General features: G+C 46.8%; 2 protein-coding genes across 3 annotated transcripts in view; one reads left to right on the top strand and one right to left on the bottom strand.

Moving 5' to 3' along the window:
- The first annotated feature begins 46 nt into the window (after positions 1-46).
- Mest lies at positions 47-16,850 on the top strand. Of its 2 annotated transcripts, none has more exons than XM_045160119.1 (12): positions 47-159; positions 8,236-8,390; positions 10,125-10,204; positions 10,663-10,740; positions 10,837-10,973; positions 11,092-11,150; positions 12,440-12,480; positions 13,179-13,249; positions 13,458-13,559; positions 14,512-14,588; positions 15,470-15,533; positions 16,410-16,850. In XM_045160119.1, the coding sequence occupies exons 2-12, from the start codon at positions 8,237-8,239 to the stop codon at positions 16,525-16,527; spliced, it is 981 nt and encodes a 326-aa protein (XP_045016054.1). In that variant the 5' UTR covers positions 47-159; position 8,236; the 3' UTR covers positions 16,528-16,850. The 2 variants fall into 2 exon arrangements, with proteins under 2 accessions (XP_045016054.1, XP_004661260.1); XM_004661203.2 differs by lacking the exon at positions 47-159 and adding an exon at positions 5,700-5,854.
- Positions 16,851-17,814: 964 nt separating this feature from the next.
- Positions 17,815-19,950, bottom strand: part of Copg2 (COPI coat complex subunit gamma 2) — a 188,059-nt gene continuing 185,923 nt past the window's right edge. Inside the window, exons 22-24 of the mRNA XM_004661202.3 lie at positions 19,119-19,257; positions 18,775-18,873; positions 17,815-18,368 (exon numbers count right to left, since the gene is read on the bottom strand). Coding sequence (XP_004661259.1) covers positions 18,238-18,368; positions 18,775-18,873; positions 19,119-19,257 — 369 coding nt within the window. The 3' untranslated portion in view covers positions 17,815-18,237. The remainder of the gene's footprint in view (positions 18,369-18,774; positions 18,874-19,118; positions 19,258-19,950) is intronic.

Raw genomic sequence — 19,950 nt, forward strand, 5'->3', positions numbered from 1 at the left:
CGAAGTGGCGACGCTCTAGCCCGAGCCGGGTAATCGATGGCTTGGCCGGGTCGTCCCAGGGGACTGGGCTAAGGCCGAGAACCTCTGGCCCCGGGAAGCGCATGCGCACTCGGTCACCCCGGTCATGGACTCCACTAGCCCGGGTCTTACCTGAAGCAGGTAAGAGTCGGGCGGGGGTGGGGCAGGAGTGGAGTCCCCATCCTCGCCCTCATCCTCACACCCTCGCAGGCCACCCCTCTGGGTTATGTGGACCACGCCAGTCCTGCCTGGGGACCAAAGCTGAGTGACAGTGGTCCAGGATGTGCGGGGCGGAGCTCCCGGGCTCGCCGGGGGACCAGGTTGGGGGCTGCGTGGGTGCCCACACGAGGCGTGCCACGTGGGCGAGGGCCTCGCTGCATCTGGGCGTGGATGCTAAGCAGCGAAGGCCCAGCCCTGGCCGAGGCCTGGCTCACAACCAGCGCTGATCCCTCTCCGTGGTCAGCCCTCTGGGGGCGTCGGGACCCGGACTAGCTGGGGGGCTGGGCCTTCCTCCCCGGGGACGTCCTGGGGGACGGGGGGTGGAGAATGGGAGGGGACAGAGAGAGAGAGCGTGGCACGATCGCTGGTACAGGGCTGGCACCGAGGGATATGGAGGTGGAGGCCGAGGCGGCTGAAGACGATGCACCACAGGCTGGCGCTGGGATGCGCCAAGGCTGCTTGGGGGGAGTGGCCGGTCTGGGGCCGATCGGGGGACCCGAGGGCAGGAGACAGCAGGGGTGGCGGGGATGGGGAGCCCTGGAGAGCAAACAGGAAGACAGCTGAGGAAGGTGTGAGGTGACAAGGGCAAGCGAGGAAACCCAAAACACCTGCCCCAGGGTTGACTCATCCTGCTGGGCTGGAGGAATGGCCTGAAGTGGAAGATAGGAGGGAAGGAGAGACGGAGGAAGGAAGAAAGAAAAGAAAGGAGGAGTGTTGCCTTTCTTCCCCAAGAGCTAGGAAGAGCTTGCCTGTCTGAGAGTGGCTGTTTTCCTTAGGGGGCTGCGGTGAGCCTCAGATGTGAACGGGGTAAAGAGCTGTAAAAAATGCAAGTTAATTAATTAATTAGAATCCTTAGGTTGAAGGATTTATCTGTTTGAGTGGCTAAGATGGCCTCGGCCTGCGGGTAGCAGGCCAGGAATCAGTAGTACCCAGCGTTGGATTATGGGAAGTGTGGAGTAATGTAGCCGGCCTGTAAGGATCGTCCAGGGGTCTCCGCCCCCTTCCACATACTGTAATGTGTAGAAACAATCACAGTATTTGCCCCGTTGTTTCATCTTGTTGGTTAAAATTATTCAGCTCTATGGCTTCCCTCCTGTTCCATTCATTTTATGTTTTTTTTTTTTTTTTTTTTTTTTTTTTTGCTGCAAAGGTTTTTGACTCCACAGTGAGCCCAGAGAAGGGGCGCTGGGGGTGGGGGTAGGGAAGACGCTGTTAGCAGTATATTGGATACAATTTGGTCTGAAGAGAAGTTGATAGTTGATGTTGCTTTGTTGCTGTTATACCTCTTGCCTTTAGTATGAAGTGCCGTGTTGTACAGCCGAGTCGATTTGTCCTCTGGTCAAGTTCCAGCACCTTCCTCTGAGCCTTAGTCTGTGCAGTGGGAAAAAGACCTTAAAGATCATCCATTGAGTTAAATACCAAGACATTGCAGACCTGCCACCAGGTCTGCCCAGCCTCTAGTGACAGGGAGCTTGTTTACCAGCCATCCAACCCCTCAAGACAGCCTTGACTGTTGGAAAATTCTTTATGTTGAATTGGCATTTGTTTCTGTACAGTTGGAGCCCTACAGGAAAAAAAAAAAAAGTCTAATGCTGCTTCCACAAATATTTGAGGACCGCTAACACATTTCCTTTTTCCCCCCACTTACTCCACAAGGCTGCTTTTCTTCAGACTAAACATGCTCAGTTAATTTCAAACAGGGAGGCAGTGTGGGGCAGTGGAAGGAACGGCTGGCTCTGGAGCCAGACGATCTGCACTGGGTCTGCAGTCCCCTGCCCACGCTCACCCAGCCCTCCTGACTGCGCGCTTAGTGGCAATGCTCATCTAGCACTTCCCATGAGGAATACACTGGCTGACATTTCTTGCTCATGGTGGGAGCATGATAGCGGCTATGTGCTGATTTCATTTGCAATACATTCTAGCCGATCTCCAAATGCCTTGCTGTTTGTGTCTCTTCCTATCTGCTCTGTAGAATGGAATCAAATGTTCTCAGTGACTCCTAATTAGCAGATAGCTTAGGTGAAGCTTATTGTGAGTGGTCTCATCACTTACAGACACAGTAGCTTTTTAAAAATTTTTTTTTTATTTTGGAGCCATACTGTACTGACCCACTGAACCTTTTTGTCAAAAACCCTTAAGTGTCTTTAATAAAGTGCTGTTGTTTGAGTTTGTCCCATTCTTCTTCTTCCTTTTTTTTTTTTTGTAGTTCATTCAAATCTATAATTACGGCTATGGAATGTAACCCGTCTGTCCTGTTGTTTTCATAAGCATTCTTGCATCGTCATAATGTAGTGCTCAAAATCGGGTTAGAAAAAAATACACCATGGAACCCAGGTAGCAGCAGTAGCAGCCCGCAGCCCTTCTGGTATCCCAACACTGCCCTCCTTGTGCCTCAATGCGATACAACGGACACTTCTATGCTCATTTCAGCACAGATTTGGGGTGCTCTTCTGATGTGAACGCGTGTTCGAATTGCAATGCGACCGGCACGTTTGATAAGCTGCCTCTGGCTGAAGGTATCCTGCTGCACTTGGTGCCGGCCTAGGACTTGTTTGGAAAGAGCGAAAGAGCGAAAGGGCGCCCAGCGCTAGCGACAGGCTGACGCGGCAGTTCTGTACTTAACAGGCTTTCTCAGGCGTTCTAAGGGGTTTAGACCTTGGGCTAGATTTTCCACTTGGGAAGGGAGTTCCCTTCTGAAAATAAGTCAGGCGTGGTTAGAAGATTCCCTACTTGGCTCCTGGGCATTAAGGCTGGCATTTTCTTCCTGGACTTTGCAACACATTTTCTCCCCCTGGCTTTGGCCGAGCTGCTGGTTGTAACTGCGAGCTCTCTGCTCAACAGATGCCTTTGGTTGGACGTGCTTCCTCCACCTATCCCACTTCCCCCTTCCAGGCCGGTTCAACCTTCATCCCTTCTTCTCCATGGAAGTTGTCCTCTTGGGCTAGAAGGCTTTCTCTTGAACTCTGGGACTTGGGGTTCCTTTTGTGTGTTCCAGAGTTTTCCCTGCTACCCTCTCCTCAGGGGCTTACAGTGCCCCCCTCTCCCCTCCCTAGGCTACCCTCTTGATCCTGGTGGGTAGGCTTTTTCCGTGGCCTTCAGAATATAGCATCTTTTGTGGGGCAGCCAGACCATTAATTAGAAAATTGCCTTCATCTTGGATGCTGGCGTTTCTTGCTCTGGCGAGAATGAAAGTATGGAATTGCTTGCTGGCCTGAAAGGTTCCATGGGCAAGGAATATGAAAAATATCCAATGCCGAGGCTCTTGCCGTTGTTGTCAGGTGTTAAAATTAAAAAAAAAAAAAAGGCGGGGGAGGGAAGGATCAGTTCAGATTTTCGTAGGTGATGTATTTAAAAGGTGGTGGTAATTAGTTTATATAGGAAATCCGTTACTTGTAAAGGGACTCGTTGAAATTTTGTTAAGGGACCAGTTATGACCTTGTAAGATTTAAATCCATCTGTAGCTTCCCTTTTCCCCTAGGATAAATTCCACTCTTCCGAAGATCTACTCTTTTTGGCCCTTCTTCGTCTTTTTTTTTTTTTTTTTTTTTTTTTTGCCTGTTGGCGCTGGCGCCCAAAGGAATCCCTGGTTTCCGCAAAGGTCGCGCTGCCCCGAGCCTCTGGTGCTTTGCGGAAAGCCGACCCCTCCGGATGGAATGTTCTTTGTGTCTCTGGTAAATGTCTATTCATCACTTGAGACAACCCTTCCTCCCTCCTCTTAATTACTTCCTCCCCTGTGCGCCCTCAAATTCTTGTACTTAATTCATGTGCTATTTGTTTGGCGCCTGCTTTGTGGTCCCGCACCGTGGCGGGCTCCAGGGATACAAAAAGGTAAATGATACGTGGCGCTCTGGCCTTTGAATCCGGCCTTGTCCGCTTGAGGGTCAAGGAAGAGGTTGACCTGTCACAAAAAAAAAAATGTTGCCCCGAAAAAAAAAAAAAATTCAAATTAAAAATAAAAAAAAAAAAAGAAATAAAATTTTATAAAGTAGTCAGTTCTCTGTTTCCGCTCTCCGGATGGCCCCATGTCTTGTGCATTGGTGACCCACGCGCTAGATGCCAAACCAGCATCTCACGGCCCTTTTAAGGTGACCCCCGTGGAAGTGTACCCTAGACCACGACACTTCCTTAGATGGTGGCCCTGAGCTCTTGGTGCATGGAGGGAAAGCCCACAGGCCCAGACAACCCTGCGGCCAGGCCAGCCTTTCGGCGGGATCCTGCTCGCTTTGGCGCTGCGGAGCCCGCCGGTGGCGGCGGCGGCGGTGGCGCTGGAAGAGAGGCCTGCAGCGCCCCCGCCGGGCCACCCGAGCTTGGCTTGCGCGCAGCCTGACCGCAGTCAGTACAATTCCGATTTGCAGCCCCCCAAAACTGCACGCAGACACTACGACGTTCCTGCACAACAGATGCCTTTTCAAAGATTGTAGACTTAAAAGAATCCCTGCTCTTTCTCTCTCGTGCACCTCGGTGCTGCTGTCATTGTGATTGTATCTCATGTCTGATATTGGGGGGAAAGGGGGTGGGGAGTCTTGTGCCCCTGCTGCGGCTGTGGCTCCTGTGCGCGCGGGCTGTCTGTCTGTCTGTCTGTCGCCACGGTCGCCTCTTGCATGCGGACCACGTCGCGCTGCTGCAGAGGAAACGTGTCAAGCGCCACCACCGAGGCCTAAGCCCGCAAAAACCTGACCTGCTGGACCTTTGGCCCGTTTTTGTGCCGCAGTGACCCTTTGCATGAATGTGCTTCCTAACCCACTGGAGGGTCCTGCGCAACTTGTCCAGGCCTTAGCCATTTGGTGCCTCCCCATCTTTCATCGTTCAGGGCTCAAGGCTTGCCGCGGGCTGATGGGCCTCATCTTTGGGACCTGGACACTCACGGGGTTCAGTACCCACACACTCCGGCCGTGGAACGGGGGGGGGGGGTGTCACAGTATAGCACCCCAGCCCTGTCGTCACTTGGGGTAACGCTCCCTCCCCACCACCTGGGCCAGCGGAGCTGTGTGTCTAAGGGGGCGATTTGGGGGTCCAAGAGCTTTGCTATGTTTGCCCGAGGCATTAACTCGTCAGAGAGAGGTGTTCTCTGCAGAATCTGGAGCTCGGGGTTGCAGATGTGGAAAAAGTGGGGTGCTGGGGGGTAAGTCAGTATCCCTGAAAGTGACCATGAGAGAGGCAGAGATAGAGAGGGAGAGTGGCGCCCCTTCTCTGCGGCGGTGGCGGGCAGCGGGGGGAGGGGCTCTGCGGCGGGAGCGGGGGCGGGAGGGGCGCTGCGGCACGGTGGGCGGGCCCGGGGCGGGGCGCGGGTGGGCTCTAAAAGTCGGTGCCCACTCGCTCGGCTCTGCTGCGGCCACCAGCGCATCCCGGCGCATCCCCGCAGGCAGCTGCAGCCGAGGCGCCTCCTCTGCGGCAGCCGCGCCTCGCCTCGCCTCGCCAGTGGGCGCAGTGCCGCAGCGCTGCCGCTGCCTCCTCCGGGGCCGTTCGCCCGCCCGGGTGCGGACCGGAACCGTGGGGCTGCCGACCCCGACACCGACCCTGTCGGGCTGCGGGTGCCGCGGTGCGCCCAGTGCTCCGCAATCCTGCGGCGGGCGGTATGGGATAACGCGGCCATGGTACGCCGAGATCGCCTCCGCAGGTGGGTGCGCGCCAGCCGTGCCGCCGGGAGAGGGGGTGTGGCCGGCCTCGGGGACACGGGATGCTGCCGGGGGTGCGGGCCGAGCCCCACGCGGCAAAGTGCATCCCGAAGGGCAGATTGCCGCAGGCGGCCACCTCGGCCACCCTGCCCACGTTAGCGTTGCCATCGCCCAGTCCTGGGAGATGCCGCATTTGTAGACCCCCCCCCCATTTCCTTTCCCTGGACTGAGTTAGGATCGCTAGAGCCCCGCATTGTCAGGATCAGTCGGCTGCGGTTTCGTATTTGTGTTAGAAGTGCCGCCGGGGTCGTGGGTCCGTTTGGGGTGTGCAGACCCCGGTAACGCCCTGAGACTCCCTGGAGCGCGTGCAGCGCCTTGGATTGGGGTGGCTGGATCCCGGCGCGGGCGCTCGGGGCCACCTAGGACTGCGGGCTTGCGGCGGGTTTACCGCAGAGGTGTGTCTGGAACTTGCTGAGGCCGAAGTGTTCATATGTCAGAGAGGACAGCGCCCCGGGTCTTGGGGACGCTGGACTGTCACGATGTTTCTGGGACGTGCTGGCTTTGTGTTGGCTGGTTTGCGGCATAGTTCATCTCTCGCAGAATGCCGTCAGGTGGGCGGGCAGGTTTGGTGTCATTCAGTAAGTGTACATATATATATATATTGTACACCATGCACAGCAAGAAGAAATCAAAGCTCATAAAGTTTGTTACGGGACCTGCTCAATTTATTATTCTAGAATCACGTCGGTGTTAAATAATGGGGATTTGATTTTCAAAAAAATATTTGTTTAATCCATTTTGCCTAGCGACGGCCCTGTTCAGTACTCAAAAATTCTTAAATGTTGAGGCATTTCACCAAGGTAATTAAGACCTAGCCCCACTCCCGGGGGTTACCTTTGATTTTATTTATGCGTTTTGAGGAAAAGAGGGTGCGGCGGGTGTGTTGTGTGGGAGGGAAGTGTGGGTGTCCAGGGTGCCCGGTGAGCCGCCTGTCCAGGAGCCCCTCCCTGGCGCTTTGCTGAGTCATTGCAGATTCAGCCCCTGTGGTCGCGAATGGATGCCACGGGAGGCGATGGCAGAGTGTGCGCACTGAGCTATAAGAAAGACGAGGCCGCGCCGAGGAGATAGAGGAAATCATTGCAACCCCGTGCCTTTTGTCGCCTACCTTTCGGTGGTGGAGATGCTGAAGCCTTGTGCTTCACCAGGACGGGATATGACCACCATGTTCTGGCACTTTTCCAGTCTTTTCTTGTATTGCCTTGAAGGGTAGAACCAAGTCTTTGCATGTTTAATGGACAGGTAATTTGGAGGGGGAACAAAAAAAAAAAAAAAAAAAAGACTGCCCTAATGCATACAAGGGAGCTGAGATGCTCAATGAGGGGTGTTGTTATTTTACCCCGTGTGGCTGGTTATTGTTTAAAAGACGAGAGGAGGAAAGCACAGCTTATTTTGTGAGTTGGATTAGTTTGCACAGATAGGGGTTGTGACCAGATTACAGGTAATATGCTGTGGTCGGGTGTGTACACACAGCAAGCTCTTCTAGGCAGGCCTGATTTTCGTTTTGGAGGGCATTATTTCCATTCTGTTTTGAGACGACTTCTACTGAGAATCTTTTCCCAGGTACCCCTGAGGAGTCCCTTGTCTTCAGGGGGAAGAAATTGATGGGGGTGGCAAGGCTGGGCAACCTCTGTGTTCTCCTTCCACAGGCAAATCAAGTCTCAAGAGTTGCGTTATGAGCGCTCCCTGATCTGGGGAAGGGTTGGGGGGGGTGGTTTCCTATTCAGTAAAGGGAACTCAAGAATCTGCTCAGAAAGCAGCAACGTAATCTCCTGTTCAGGCTTCTCAGGAGATGAGGTGTATTCAGGGTCACAGCAAAGCTGCTTACTGGAGTACACAGTGCTGTGGCTATCCTGCTTCTACATGCTTCCCTGAGCAGTTTCCTTAGCCCAAATCCAGACAGTAGTGCAAGGGGCGTTTCACTTGGCTAGAGGGTTAGGTATTAAAAGTCAGTGTAAGGATATTGTAGAAAGTGATGTATCCTAAACATATGCATATTTTAAACATTCTACTGGTGAGTTAGGTTTTAGAGAAAAGGATTCATTTCGCCCCCTGGGAGCCCTTGATAGTAGCCAGTGAAGTCTGTCCAACAGGTTTCATCGGGGATGGCACAAGAGGAAGAGCTGAGGAGTTGGGGAGGGGGGGGAAGAGCTTAAAGATTTCATGCAAAAATGAGCATGTCAAGCAAATACTGTGATTGACACATTGGTCTGCAGAGGTGCCGTCATTCTTGGTATATAGACATCGCGCAGTCGCCTGTGTCCAGTCCCACGCGTGTTCTCGGTTTTGGAAGAATGCCATGTTACCGTGACTGCTCTCCCCACAGGATGAGGGAGTGGTGGGTCCAGGTGGGGCTCTTGGCTGTGCCCTTGCTGGCTGCGTACCTGCACATCCCACCCCCTCAGCTCTCCCCTGCCCTGCACTCCTGGAAGACTTCGGGCAAGTTTTTCACCTACAAGGGGCTGCGCATCTTCTACCAAGGTGAGAAGTGGTCTGTCTGCAAGTCCCCTGAGGGCATGGGCCATGCAGGTCCAAGCGGAAGTACTTATTCTGTGTCTTGGTCTCTGTTGCCCCTTAGTGATGGAGGGGAGGAACCCCTTTTATAAAGCGTGCTTACTTGGAGTGAACCGTCTCCCCTCATTCACCTGAGAGCGGGGGACTCATCAGTTGGAGGGCGGGGGTGCAGTTGAGTTGCCAGTCTCTGTACATTTGGCTGAATAAAAGCCCCCCCCCCCAGTCTAATTTGTATTCAGATACTAGTTTTCTCTTTTGAGCGCCCCTAGGGTCAGGTAACACATATAATATCCAGACACGTTTATCTACTATTGTATTTTCCCCTGCCCATTCCTGATGTCATTTCATGGAATTATTTTCTATAATCTACTATATGTGTTTCTAAATGTGATTTAAATCTTACACTATTGCAAATATAATTTGCTAATATTATGACTGCCACTTAAGTAATTACCACATGCCAGGCACGTTCAACCTTCATTGTTGCATTTAATCTTTACAACCGTATTTTGGAGATAGGTGCCATTAACCTCATTTTATAGGTCAAGAAACATATTGGAAAAGATTTCTTTTGGGCGGGGATCAAGAGCAATAACGAAAAATGTTTGTCCTAAACCGTTTTTCATTATTGCTCCTGACCTCCTCTCATTTGCTATGCTCACTTAAGTGTGTGACTTTGTGCTGGTGATCTGCCGTGTGCAGGGAAGTAAGTATGTCACTTCACGTTGGTGGTTTGGTTTCTTTTCAGGCTCAACAGTAGCCTCATTCAAATTATTTGTGTAGATTCTTAATAATGCTATCAGGCTAAACTATGTAACACTTTTAATTGCTTCTAATTAAATTATTTTTGAAAACCTTATTGAGTTTTCATGCCACTGGCCATATGTATTTTTTAATCCAATACTGTTGGCAAGACATTATACTATTTGGCTAATTTAAGAACTGTTTAATGATTCCATACTGTCACATGCATTAAGAATGTTCTGGTCACTAGTAACCCAGTTGAGCACTGTTTTTGATAGCAGGTTGTATCTTATTTGCTATAATAACAAGCACTGGATAAGTAGTATAAAACCAGGTGCTCAATGGGAAGGGTTGCTGTATCTTAGAGAATTGAGAGAAATTAGTGATGATAAGGCACAAAGAATTTTTAATTTGGCTGTTGTGATTGCGTATTTTTAACTGAAAATTTACTTTTTATTTGAAAAATCAATTTTCATTAAAAAAAATTTAAAAGGAGTGCCAGGCGTGGTGGCGCACGTCTTTAATCCCAGCACTTGGGAGGCAGAGGTAGGAGGATTGCTGTGAGTTCAAGGCCATCCTGAGACTACATAGTGAATTCCAGGTCAGCCTGAGCCAGAGTGAGACCCTACCTCAAAAAAGAAAAAAAAAAAAAAAAAAAAAGAACAAACAAAAAAATAAAATAAACACACACACACACATGGAGAAATGGGGATGTGTCTTTTTATAAAATCTAAGCAATATTAAGAAATTGCTTCTAATGCTGTTATAATAAAACTTAAGAGTTCTTAAATATAGATTCAAAGGAGAAAGTTCCATTTCTCACCTAATGTAATGTAAGCTTGTATTTTAAAAGAACATATTTTAATGTCATTAACTTGGTTTCATCCATTTTACCAAAATTACTTAAATTTTAACATCTTCAAGTTTGCCTAATTTTTTTCTCTCATTTCTTTCCAGACTCTGTGGGTGTGGTCGGGAGTCCTGAGATCGTTGTGCTTTTACACGGCTTTCCAACATCCAGCTATGATTGGTACAAGGTAATGAAGTTAGACTTATAAGTCCTACTATTCTTAAAAAAAATCCAAACTCTCTCCTTGTAAATAAATAGAAATATTTTTAAAAATTCAAACTCAAAAGATTTTTTTCTGCCAGCCTTCTTAGAAGGCTCTTGCAAATTTGAGTTGCTTAAAAAAAATAGCATTAAAAGTAGAACTGCTTCTCATTTACTAGAAGGGAGTAAAAAAATGCTTTTTGGCAGTCTGGAAAGGATCATTGCCAAGTTAAAAGGCTGGAATCACACTCTCAGTGTATCAAATGCTAGGAATCAATCACTTTCCAAGAGGACCTTCAAGGTCCTATGGCGCTTTGGTTGAGGTTTCTTACTTTGTCGAGGCTGTCTGTTAAGTGGGTGGGTGGGAGACACTCCTGGGTGGTCATGGCCAATGGGGGTAGGGAGTGCAGGAGCAGAGGCTACATCACCCTTTCTTTCTTACAGATCTGGGAAGGTTTGACCCTGAGGTTTCATCGAGTGATTGCCCTTGACTTCTTGGGCTTTGGCTTCAGCGACAAACCGGTGAGCAGCAGCTGTGTGATACCAATGGTGTGGGTGTGGTGGGTGAGCGCTCTGCACTGGTGACCTCATGCTGTGACACTGGCTTTTCCTTTCTAGAGACCACACCACTACTCCATATTTGAGCAGGCCAGCATCGTGGAGGCACTTTTGCGGCACCTGGGGCTTCAGAATCGCAGGATCAACCTGTTGTCTCACGATTATGGAGACATTGTTGCTCAGGAGCTTCTGTACAGGTCAGTGACATCAGAACCGTGTCCCCCTGCCACGAGGCAGTACTCCTCAGCCGTCTCCCTCAGGGCTCACCCACAGCCAGTTGCTCAGCTGCGTGTGTTTCTTCCACCCCTGCTCTAGGTACAAGCAGAATCGATCCGGCCGGCTTACCATAAAGAGTCTCTGTCTGTCAAATGGAGGTAATTGCCTTTGTGGTAGATAGGTAGAAAGTAGGACTTAGCCTAGAAAAGTCACCATTAGGTCACAGAACATCTAAGTGCTTATTGATATTGCAAGCATACACAATTAAAGAGGGACTCTTTTACCTTTTTTTGTGCCACAAACAGCTATGATGGGCTCATGGCACTTACAGAATAAGTCTCCTTAAACAGACAATAAATGAGATTAAAGAAAGTGATTCTGTTGGCGCAGTCAATACAGAGCTGCCGTCTAGCAGCTTCCTTTACAGTGCACTAGGTGTGCAAGCTGGGGTGGGTCTAGAATGCAGCGCTGCTTGGCCAAGATCTGTAAACAACTGCCATGGGTTATGAAAGCACAGACTTGGAGATGAACTGATAGGTGGTTCTGATACAGCTGAAGGTCTCCAAGTTAATACTAAATTGTGAAATTCCTAATTGATGGCACTGCCAAGTGTTGGTTGGAAATGAACAAATCTCTGATCATTTGGAGAGGTTACTTTTTCTTTGTTTGCCATCGAGGAGTTTGTAAACTCATTAATATCCAGCCTGAAAGCTGTAAGGGCAGTGTGGGAGATGAGTCAGCCTGTCCCTTTGTCAGAAAGTGATAAAGGTTTCCTTTTATTGATGCTGGTGAGCAATGGAAAACTAGTTTATTTTTTTTTTTAAATTATGACCTACACTTAACTGAAAAAATGTCTGTGCATGTGTTTGTTTGAACATCCATTCATGAACACCACTGTGTATTTTGAGCAACACGAAGTGCTAAGGGGAGTATGTGCCTACCAACAGCATTATGGATAAACATTTATCCCCCCACCATTTCTTTCCCTTTATAATGTGGGAAGTAGCTTGACCCTTGAACACAGAGTTACTTAGGAAAGTCATTAGATGACAGCACAGGCATGCCTCACTTAAAAAGAGGAGTACCGCTGGGCGTGGTGGCGCACGCCTTTAATCCCAGCATTTGGGAGGCAGAGGTAAGAGGATCGCTGTGAGTTCAAGGCTACCCTGAGATGACACAGTGAATTCCAGGTCAGCTTGGACCAAAGAGAGACTCTACCTTAAACAAAAACAAAAAAAAAAGAGAGAGAGAGGAGTACCTACCTGTTCATGCAGTTTTTTGTTGACTGGAAGTTGTTATGCAGGGCCTAACTGTGTTTACCTGCAATTCTATTTTGGTGGTAAAGGTCCCAGAGATGACAATGAGTAGGCAGATAGTTTCCAGTAATGGGCCTGCTTTGACTTAGAAGTTGTTGGTAAATGACTAAGAGAAGTTTTTCCTTCCCCAGGTATCTTTCCTGAGACCCATCGCCCTCTTCTTCTCCAAAAGGTTGGCAACGTCATTGAATTATACCTCAGTTCTAAGATTTGTGCTGACATGGATGAAGCTAGGGTCTTTTAAGGGCCATATTGCTAGTTAAAAATCTTCCCCCTATGAATTCATATTAATTAAGTTAATTTCTCTCTGTGCTAAACAAAGCAGGTTCCTACATAAAAACAAAAATTGTTTGAGGATGAGAGATTGGCAAACATTTGGAGAAACAAGCTAGGTGAAGTACTGTGTCATAAGCACCATGTCTACTAAATGGAGATCCTAGTAAAGCTGACGATATTGGATTAAAGTCTTTAGGGCTTCATGGCTCAGCATGGGAGCCTGTAGTTCCAGCAACTTTGGGAGGCTAAGTGAGGTCAGAAGATGATTGGAGCCCCAAAGTTGGGGGCTTGTCTGGGTGATCAGAAAGAAACCCTATTTCTTAAAACAAACAAACAAACAAACAAACAAACAAACAAAAAACACAAAAAAAGCATCAGGGATTTAGTGAAACATAGAAATATTAAAGGGAATTCAAAATAAACTCGTCTTCTATGAGAGAATATAGGTAGATAAAACGACAACAAAAAAGGCCGCATGCCATGCTTTTCAGGAGGTTTGGCTAATTCCCAGATTCCTAGTATCAAGTCTCCCGTCCTGCTGAACTGTCATCTCTCTCTGGATCTTCATATCTCACTTTCACATCTTATTCACAGCTTCTCAAAGATGGAGGTGTGCTCTCACCCATCCTCACTCGGCTGATGAACTTCTTTGTGTTCTCTCGAGGGTAAGTCAGTATCAAAGACTTGACCATGGCTGGAGAACAACTGAGTGAATCTCAGCTGTTCTTTGAGATTTTTAAGCACCTTCCCAGGGAGATAGAAAGAACTCATGAATCAGTGGAGGGTCAGACCGGACGGCTCTAAGGCTCCGGTCATGCTTAACTTTCTGAATTCTCCTCACACTCATCCTCCTGCCTTCTGTGCTCCTCTCAGCCTCACCCCCGTCTTCGGACCATACACTCGGCCTTCTGAGAGTGAGCTGTGGGACATGTGGGCTGGGATCCGCAACAACGACGGGAACCTGGTCATTGACAGGTAAGAGATACGCCTCTGCTCTGGACCCTCTTGGGGCTCTTCTCGAGAGTGGGGTAGGATGGAGGACTGCTTGTTTTGCTCCTTGCTGGCTAGTTTCCTGTCACAAGAAAGCTAAGTAGGGATGGCGAGCAAACCTGAGCAGTCATGGCCTGTGCTTTCTGAGACAGAAATCAAGCATAGGTTAAACCTTGTTCCTAAGCCATTTGGCACAGAAAATACGGATAAATATCTGCAGATGCTAATGTTTATTTGATTTGTAATTAATTGGCTGGCAAACCCTTCTTTAGACTTTTTTTTTTTTTTTGTTAATATTAGAGGTGCCTAGTGCACCTCTCAAAGTACAAGGCTCTTCCTTTTTTGTTAGCAAGAGGGACTGAGATGTAAGATTTCTCTGTCTCCTCATCTTGTACCAAGAATTCCTATGCCTTGGTCCAAATGACCCTGTACCTCTCTAAAAGAAGCTCCTAGAGATGGTACTATGCAGAGCTCGCTGAGATGAGGCCCTGTCCTTTTGCCAGTGGGGTCAGTGTAACTTCCACTGTTGAACTGTGCGGCATGAAGCATTCCTCTCTCCTACCCCCAGCCCTTTGAGAATGCCAAACATTCCTTTAATATTAAAAAAGAAAAACCCTGGAAAAACAAATTTTTTTTTCCCCAAATAGGAAGTACTGTTTCTAGAAGGCACTATTTGAAGCTCACATTTAGTAACTGTCCTAGACTTGCCAAATCCTGCTTTAATAAAGCCACAGACCTGTCAATGCTTATACTGCTAGCTGGTGATCACTGCTTTATCCACGTGGTGGTTGATGCCAGTGGATAAAGCAGGCCGTTTTCATGACTTGAGGTTGCTTCCAGGTTAAGGAATGGTCCTGGAGCTCTGCTGGGCTTTTGAATACCACTCCTAATGAAGGAAGGCACTTCCTCTGCTGTTGCTGACTTACTTGTCCTGTAGTCTCTTACAGTACATCAACCAGAGGAAGAAGTTTAGAAGACGCTGGGTAGGAGCACTTGCCTCTGTCACTATCCCCAGTAAGTGCTGTGCCCTTCTGTGTGCTTCTGTGTGTGGCTTCTTGACAGGCAACCTTAGGGGATGGTGGGGCTAAAATAACTGTAGCTCCTAACACCTGCATGCAGGGTTGTTAGAGAAATAAAATATTAGACACCTAATTAACCTGAATTTTACATAGAAAACAACTATGATGAAGGTATATGTATGTATTGTGCAATGTTTAGGACGTATTATCTCTCTTCATCCTCCAATAACACCAACATTATTAATATCTATCCATCCATCCATCCATCCTGAAATTCAAATTTAATGGGCATCCTTATTTCACTGGCAACCAGTGTCTACAATAGAGGGGCATGTGTAGTGTGTGACTGTATAAAACACTAAGGCACTACAAATGGAGTTGGTCTCCTCAGCTTCTGGGGCTGTACATGGTCAATGACTGCCATGTCAGTATGCTAAGGTGATTGGCCGGGAGGCTGGAGCTACGGGGGCTCGCTAGTCTCTTCACTGTGGCACACTCACGAAGGAAGCTGGCACTGTGCCTCACACATGCCAGCGATGCTCAAGAAACTACTGGTTGATTTCACTGTCAGGGGTCAGTTCTAATGGAAGAGACTTGAAGAACCACCATCTGTGGCGCTAGAAAGAGACCTTGAAAATAGTTGTTACTCCCCTGCCTCAGGGCTCAGAAGAACTGGAGCAGGGAGTGAACATCTGTATCTAAGAGAAAATGTGCTGCATGAACTGACTACCTTATCAGTTCTTTGTAGCCTATCAGATGGAAGAAGCTAGTTTCTCTATTATTGTACAACTTCTTGTATGGAGGGGAGTTAATTTTATGGTTGCAACAGGAGAATAGGTGTGAACTGTTAGAACTCCCTTTTCTTCTCTTTCCTAGTTCATTTTATCTACGGGCCTTTGGATCCTGTAAATCCCTATCCAGAGTTTTTGGAGCTGTACAGGTGAGCCCCCTCCCCCCCGCAATAGGTCTTTGTTTTGCTAGTGTTTCACCGTGACGAGGTGACAGAATTATGTTTTGAAGGTTGTTAGCACTACCATTGTCTCTGGCCTGACTAGAAACCTAATAAAAAGGTGAGTTAGTATTCTCATGCAAGTGGAAAGAGATGAGAGTCATTCGGTAATATAGTCTCTGAATCAATATAGGCCGTATTCAACTCATGGCTATATCATATTCCTTGGCAGAGAGGTAACATAGTCATCATGTGAACCAAAGAATGGCAGTTGGAAATACCTGAATGTTTGCTTTAGTCTGACTGTAAAGCCAGTTCACTGACCTAAACTGAGTAGACTATAAGGAGTGACTGTTCACTGTGGAAAAGTGGTTTCTCACTAGTTGTTACTCCCTCCGGGTACTTAACTAAGAAGGTGTTGGGATCTGAAATCTTGACTGTGTCACATAGAATGTTCCATACCTTCATATGCCCTAGTGCACACAATCCATTAGTAGACAGCTTGCTTATAATTTGGAATAAAATCCCCTCCCTCATCTGAGATTAAGGAAGTTCTCTGTTATCTTTGCTTGGATGATGAGTTGCTGAGTGATCCACTTGTTTGATGCTTCGTGCTTCTTTAAGGAGCTGAAAGTCATTTTGTTTGACAACTGCTGCAGAAGTGTTACATTTTCAAGATGTCTGTTGGATTATGAACTAGTTTGCATAAGTGGAACTGGCAAGTGTATTTCATAAGATACAATTCCCAGGTACATGAATAAGCTCTTTGTTGGTTCCTTCCAGTGTGGTATGTCCACAGGGCTTCCTGCTGGCTTACATCCCTTTCTCCAGCCTCAAGTTCACCTGCATCCTGTTCTCTTCCACTAGGCAAACGCTGCCGCGGTCCACAGTGTCGATTCTGGATGAGCACATTAGCCACTACCCACAGCTAGAGGACCCCATGGGCTTCTTGAATGCGTACATGGGCTTCATCAACTCCTTCTGAGCTGGAAAGAGTAGCTGCCCTGTATCACCTCCCCCGCTCCTGCATTTGTGTGTGTTCCATTTAGGAAGAAATGCCCAAAAGAGGTCCTGGCAATCAAACACTGTTTTCTTATAAAAGTCTACTTCATTCACATTGGTGAACAGAATCTAGAAAAAAGGCAGAAGTTCTAACTAAGGGTGCCATAACCCACCTCTCATTCCTGCGACATCTGGTCAAGGACGTGGGTTTGCCTGTCTTTGTGTTATTAGGAAATTTTGATGAGTAATTCTTCTCACTTAGGCAACATGACAGACATTCTTTTGCATAAAAGATTTAAAAACAAACTTTTGTTGACTTTTTGAAATACGTAGAAATGTTAACTTCTGGCCCAATCCTACTTGGAGTCCTAAACTAAAGAATAAGGAGAGGGGCACACTTACCCCCTTCAGTGTTTTACTTCCCATGGTTTTTTAAAGGTCCCTAAATAACACAGCTTAAGTAAGAGTGAGAGGAAGTATCTTGTACCTTTGGATTTCATTTCATCGGCTACATCTAATTATAGCCATCATATTAAAATATAATTGGTTTATAGGACTGAGGATGTAGCCCAATGGTAGACAGTTTGCCTACCATGGTCAAGGCCCTGGGTTTGACTCCTCAGCACCATAAATAACCTTGCACCCCCTGAAAAAAAATTAGACATTGGCTTAAAATAGTGTTCTAAGCATATGTTAAGAATATGATTTGCCTACACATGTAAATATCTTTTATAAGGACACTGAGACTCTAACAGAGTTGTGATCCTTCTTAAATACGTGATTTCTGAATTTCTGAATAAGTTGATCTAAACTATTTACAGAATTTAAAACTGTAGGACATTAAGGACCAATTGCATCTGTACCAGAGATTTACTGTTATTGGCTGTGAACACCAAGCCTAACAGCGATAACAGTCTGTCTCCTCAGACCTCAGACACCTGTTCCTCCGAGCTGAGATGGAGGAGCAGAGCGCCGTTACAGCCCAAGTCACCATGCTGAACGCAAACGGACGCCTCTTCGGGTGATTGCTCAGCATCTGACTGGCTGTTCCGAGAGGCTTGCTCATGTGGCTCGGCAGCTCCTGTACCTTGTAGACAGGCAAGCTAAGCTCCCAGACACTGAAAGAACAAATTCTCAAAGACCTGTGAGCAAATGGTGCTGAATACTTTTTTAAGCCACAGTTTTACTGTCTTCATCAAACAGAATTATTGATTATTTTAAATTCATTTTTAAAATTAGAAACTTCAAGCATAACAACTTTGAAACTGGAATAAGTGTTTATTTTCTATTAATAAAAATGAATTATGACAAAATGGATTCTGGCTTCCCCTCCCCCACCATCCTTTTGGGATAAAATTTTCCAACATTGCCAACTTTTCACACATTAAATAAGAGAATATAATGCAGTTAAGCAGCTGGAGTATAGGACAGCATGTCATTGTCAAGATCACTCAAAGCTGAACTGTCACATCAAAGCTGACCAAGTGAGAAAATGAGAAAGGACAACAAACCAGCCAAAACCCATGCACAAAGACAGACAATTGCTTGATCTGCTGGCTCAGGGCCAAACATTGAATTTGCTTCTCCAAAATCATTAATTTCTAAGTATGATTCTGGGAAATTCATGCCACTAGCCTATAAGCCACCGACCAGAGAAGGGTACAGCCACTTCATCTTTCCCAGAAATAAGAACTTATCCAACAGAAGCTAGGATAACATCTACAGGTGTTCTCTCCTTGCTTCTAACAGTCACCTGCATGGTCACTCCATCTGCTAAGGCCAGCCTGGACCTCACCAATAAGTCATAGCCACCTCTGTATACACCTGAGAGAAAAAAGTAAGAAAAAGCATATTAAGAACTCCAAATTCTAAATAATATTTTTTATGTTCTGCCTGCATCTCCTTTCTATTATTTAGTTTAGACTTTCTAGAAATTTATGGGAAATGAATCCTACAAGGAAATACTAATTTTTTAATTACGTGAAATCCAGGTACATGGAAGGTATTCAACAATACTGATTTAGCATGCTTAGAAGTGGTGGGGGTGGGGTGAGGCACTGGTATTTGTGACAGAATTCTAGGTATTCTAAATCAGATGTATCTCTTAGAAACAACCTACGTACAACTTGATTTTGATTGGAACAATTAGCAGAGCAGGGGTTGCCCATCCCTAGCCCTTCCTCTTGAATTCTGCTACAAAATATAAGGAAGTCTGATGGAAATCTCTTACCTGCCAGGTAGAGCGAATGGGAGTTCTTGTTCTCAGGTACTTTATCTGACCTCTCACATGGCTGCATGCCCAGAAATGCGATGATGTTGTTAACAGCCTCTGTTGAGAAGGGTTAGGCTACATTACTAGGGAAGTTACACAGAGGGGTCTGCCTCTGCACCAGCATGTTCTGGGAACTTCAAGGAATTAAGAGTTGTGGAGGTAAGCTCCTGGCCTAGAACATGGTTGATTCAATTAAATGAAGACAGAGTCTTGGCCTTCTGATTAAGTGACTTAGTAGCATATATGCCTATTAGGTTTTAAGCTGGTGCCAAGCAATGCACTAATAGCAAAACTGTTCTTACCTTCAAGGGTCTTAGTTGAGCTGAGAGCAAATGTCTCCTCTTTCTCAAAGGCATCTCCCACTTCTTCCCAGGCAGCAGCAAAGTTAGGCTTCAGGACCTTCTGAATGTGGTCAGACACCGTCACTTCAAGATCTTCCAGCTAATGGATAGTACACAGGAGTCAGTAACTTAAAGTCATTTAGTCTAGAACAAAGATGGAAGGAGCTAATCACTTATCATTCTGTGCTATAATCCCTGAAGAGGCTTGGAAAAAATTATTATTACAATAATTTAAGGTATATAGTTTAAGGTATATATGTATAAAGTTACACTATAGGCTTTAGCAGAGGAAAGCACACACACAAAATCAGTCAAGAACTAAGTTCAGGATAAAGATTTATAGCCCTGAGGTACATAGTCATGTTGCCACAGGCCATACAGTTCCTTTTAAAGTCTACATTCACCAACGGTTTTTTTTTTTTTTTTTCTTTTCTTTTGAGGCAGGGTCTCACTCTAGCTCAGGTTGACCTGGAATTCATTCATTCTGTAGTCCCAAACTGGCCTTGAACTCCCAGAGATCCTCCTACCTCTGCCTCCTGAGTGCTGGGACTAAAAGTGTGTGCCACCACACCCGGCCCATTACCTGTCCTTTCTATGAAGGCTTTTTAGCCTGGCCTGGCTATATTACAACCAAACTAAAAGTTGCTGAAGCAAAACAAAACAACTCACTTTAAATTAAATTGAACTCCTGTTCTATAATATCTCATAAAAATCACATAATAGTTTTCATCTCTTAGTTGTCCCTGTCATAAGAGGGAAAGGGTGGATATCTTTGCTTAGTTATTAAAAGGTC

Source organism: Jaculus jaculus, chromosome 10 (genome assembly GCF_020740685.1).
Source record: "Jaculus jaculus isolate mJacJac1 chromosome 10, mJacJac1.mat.Y.cur, whole genome shotgun sequence".
NCBI classification, from domain to species: domain Eukaryota; kingdom Metazoa; phylum Chordata; class Mammalia; order Rodentia; family Dipodidae; genus Jaculus; species Jaculus jaculus.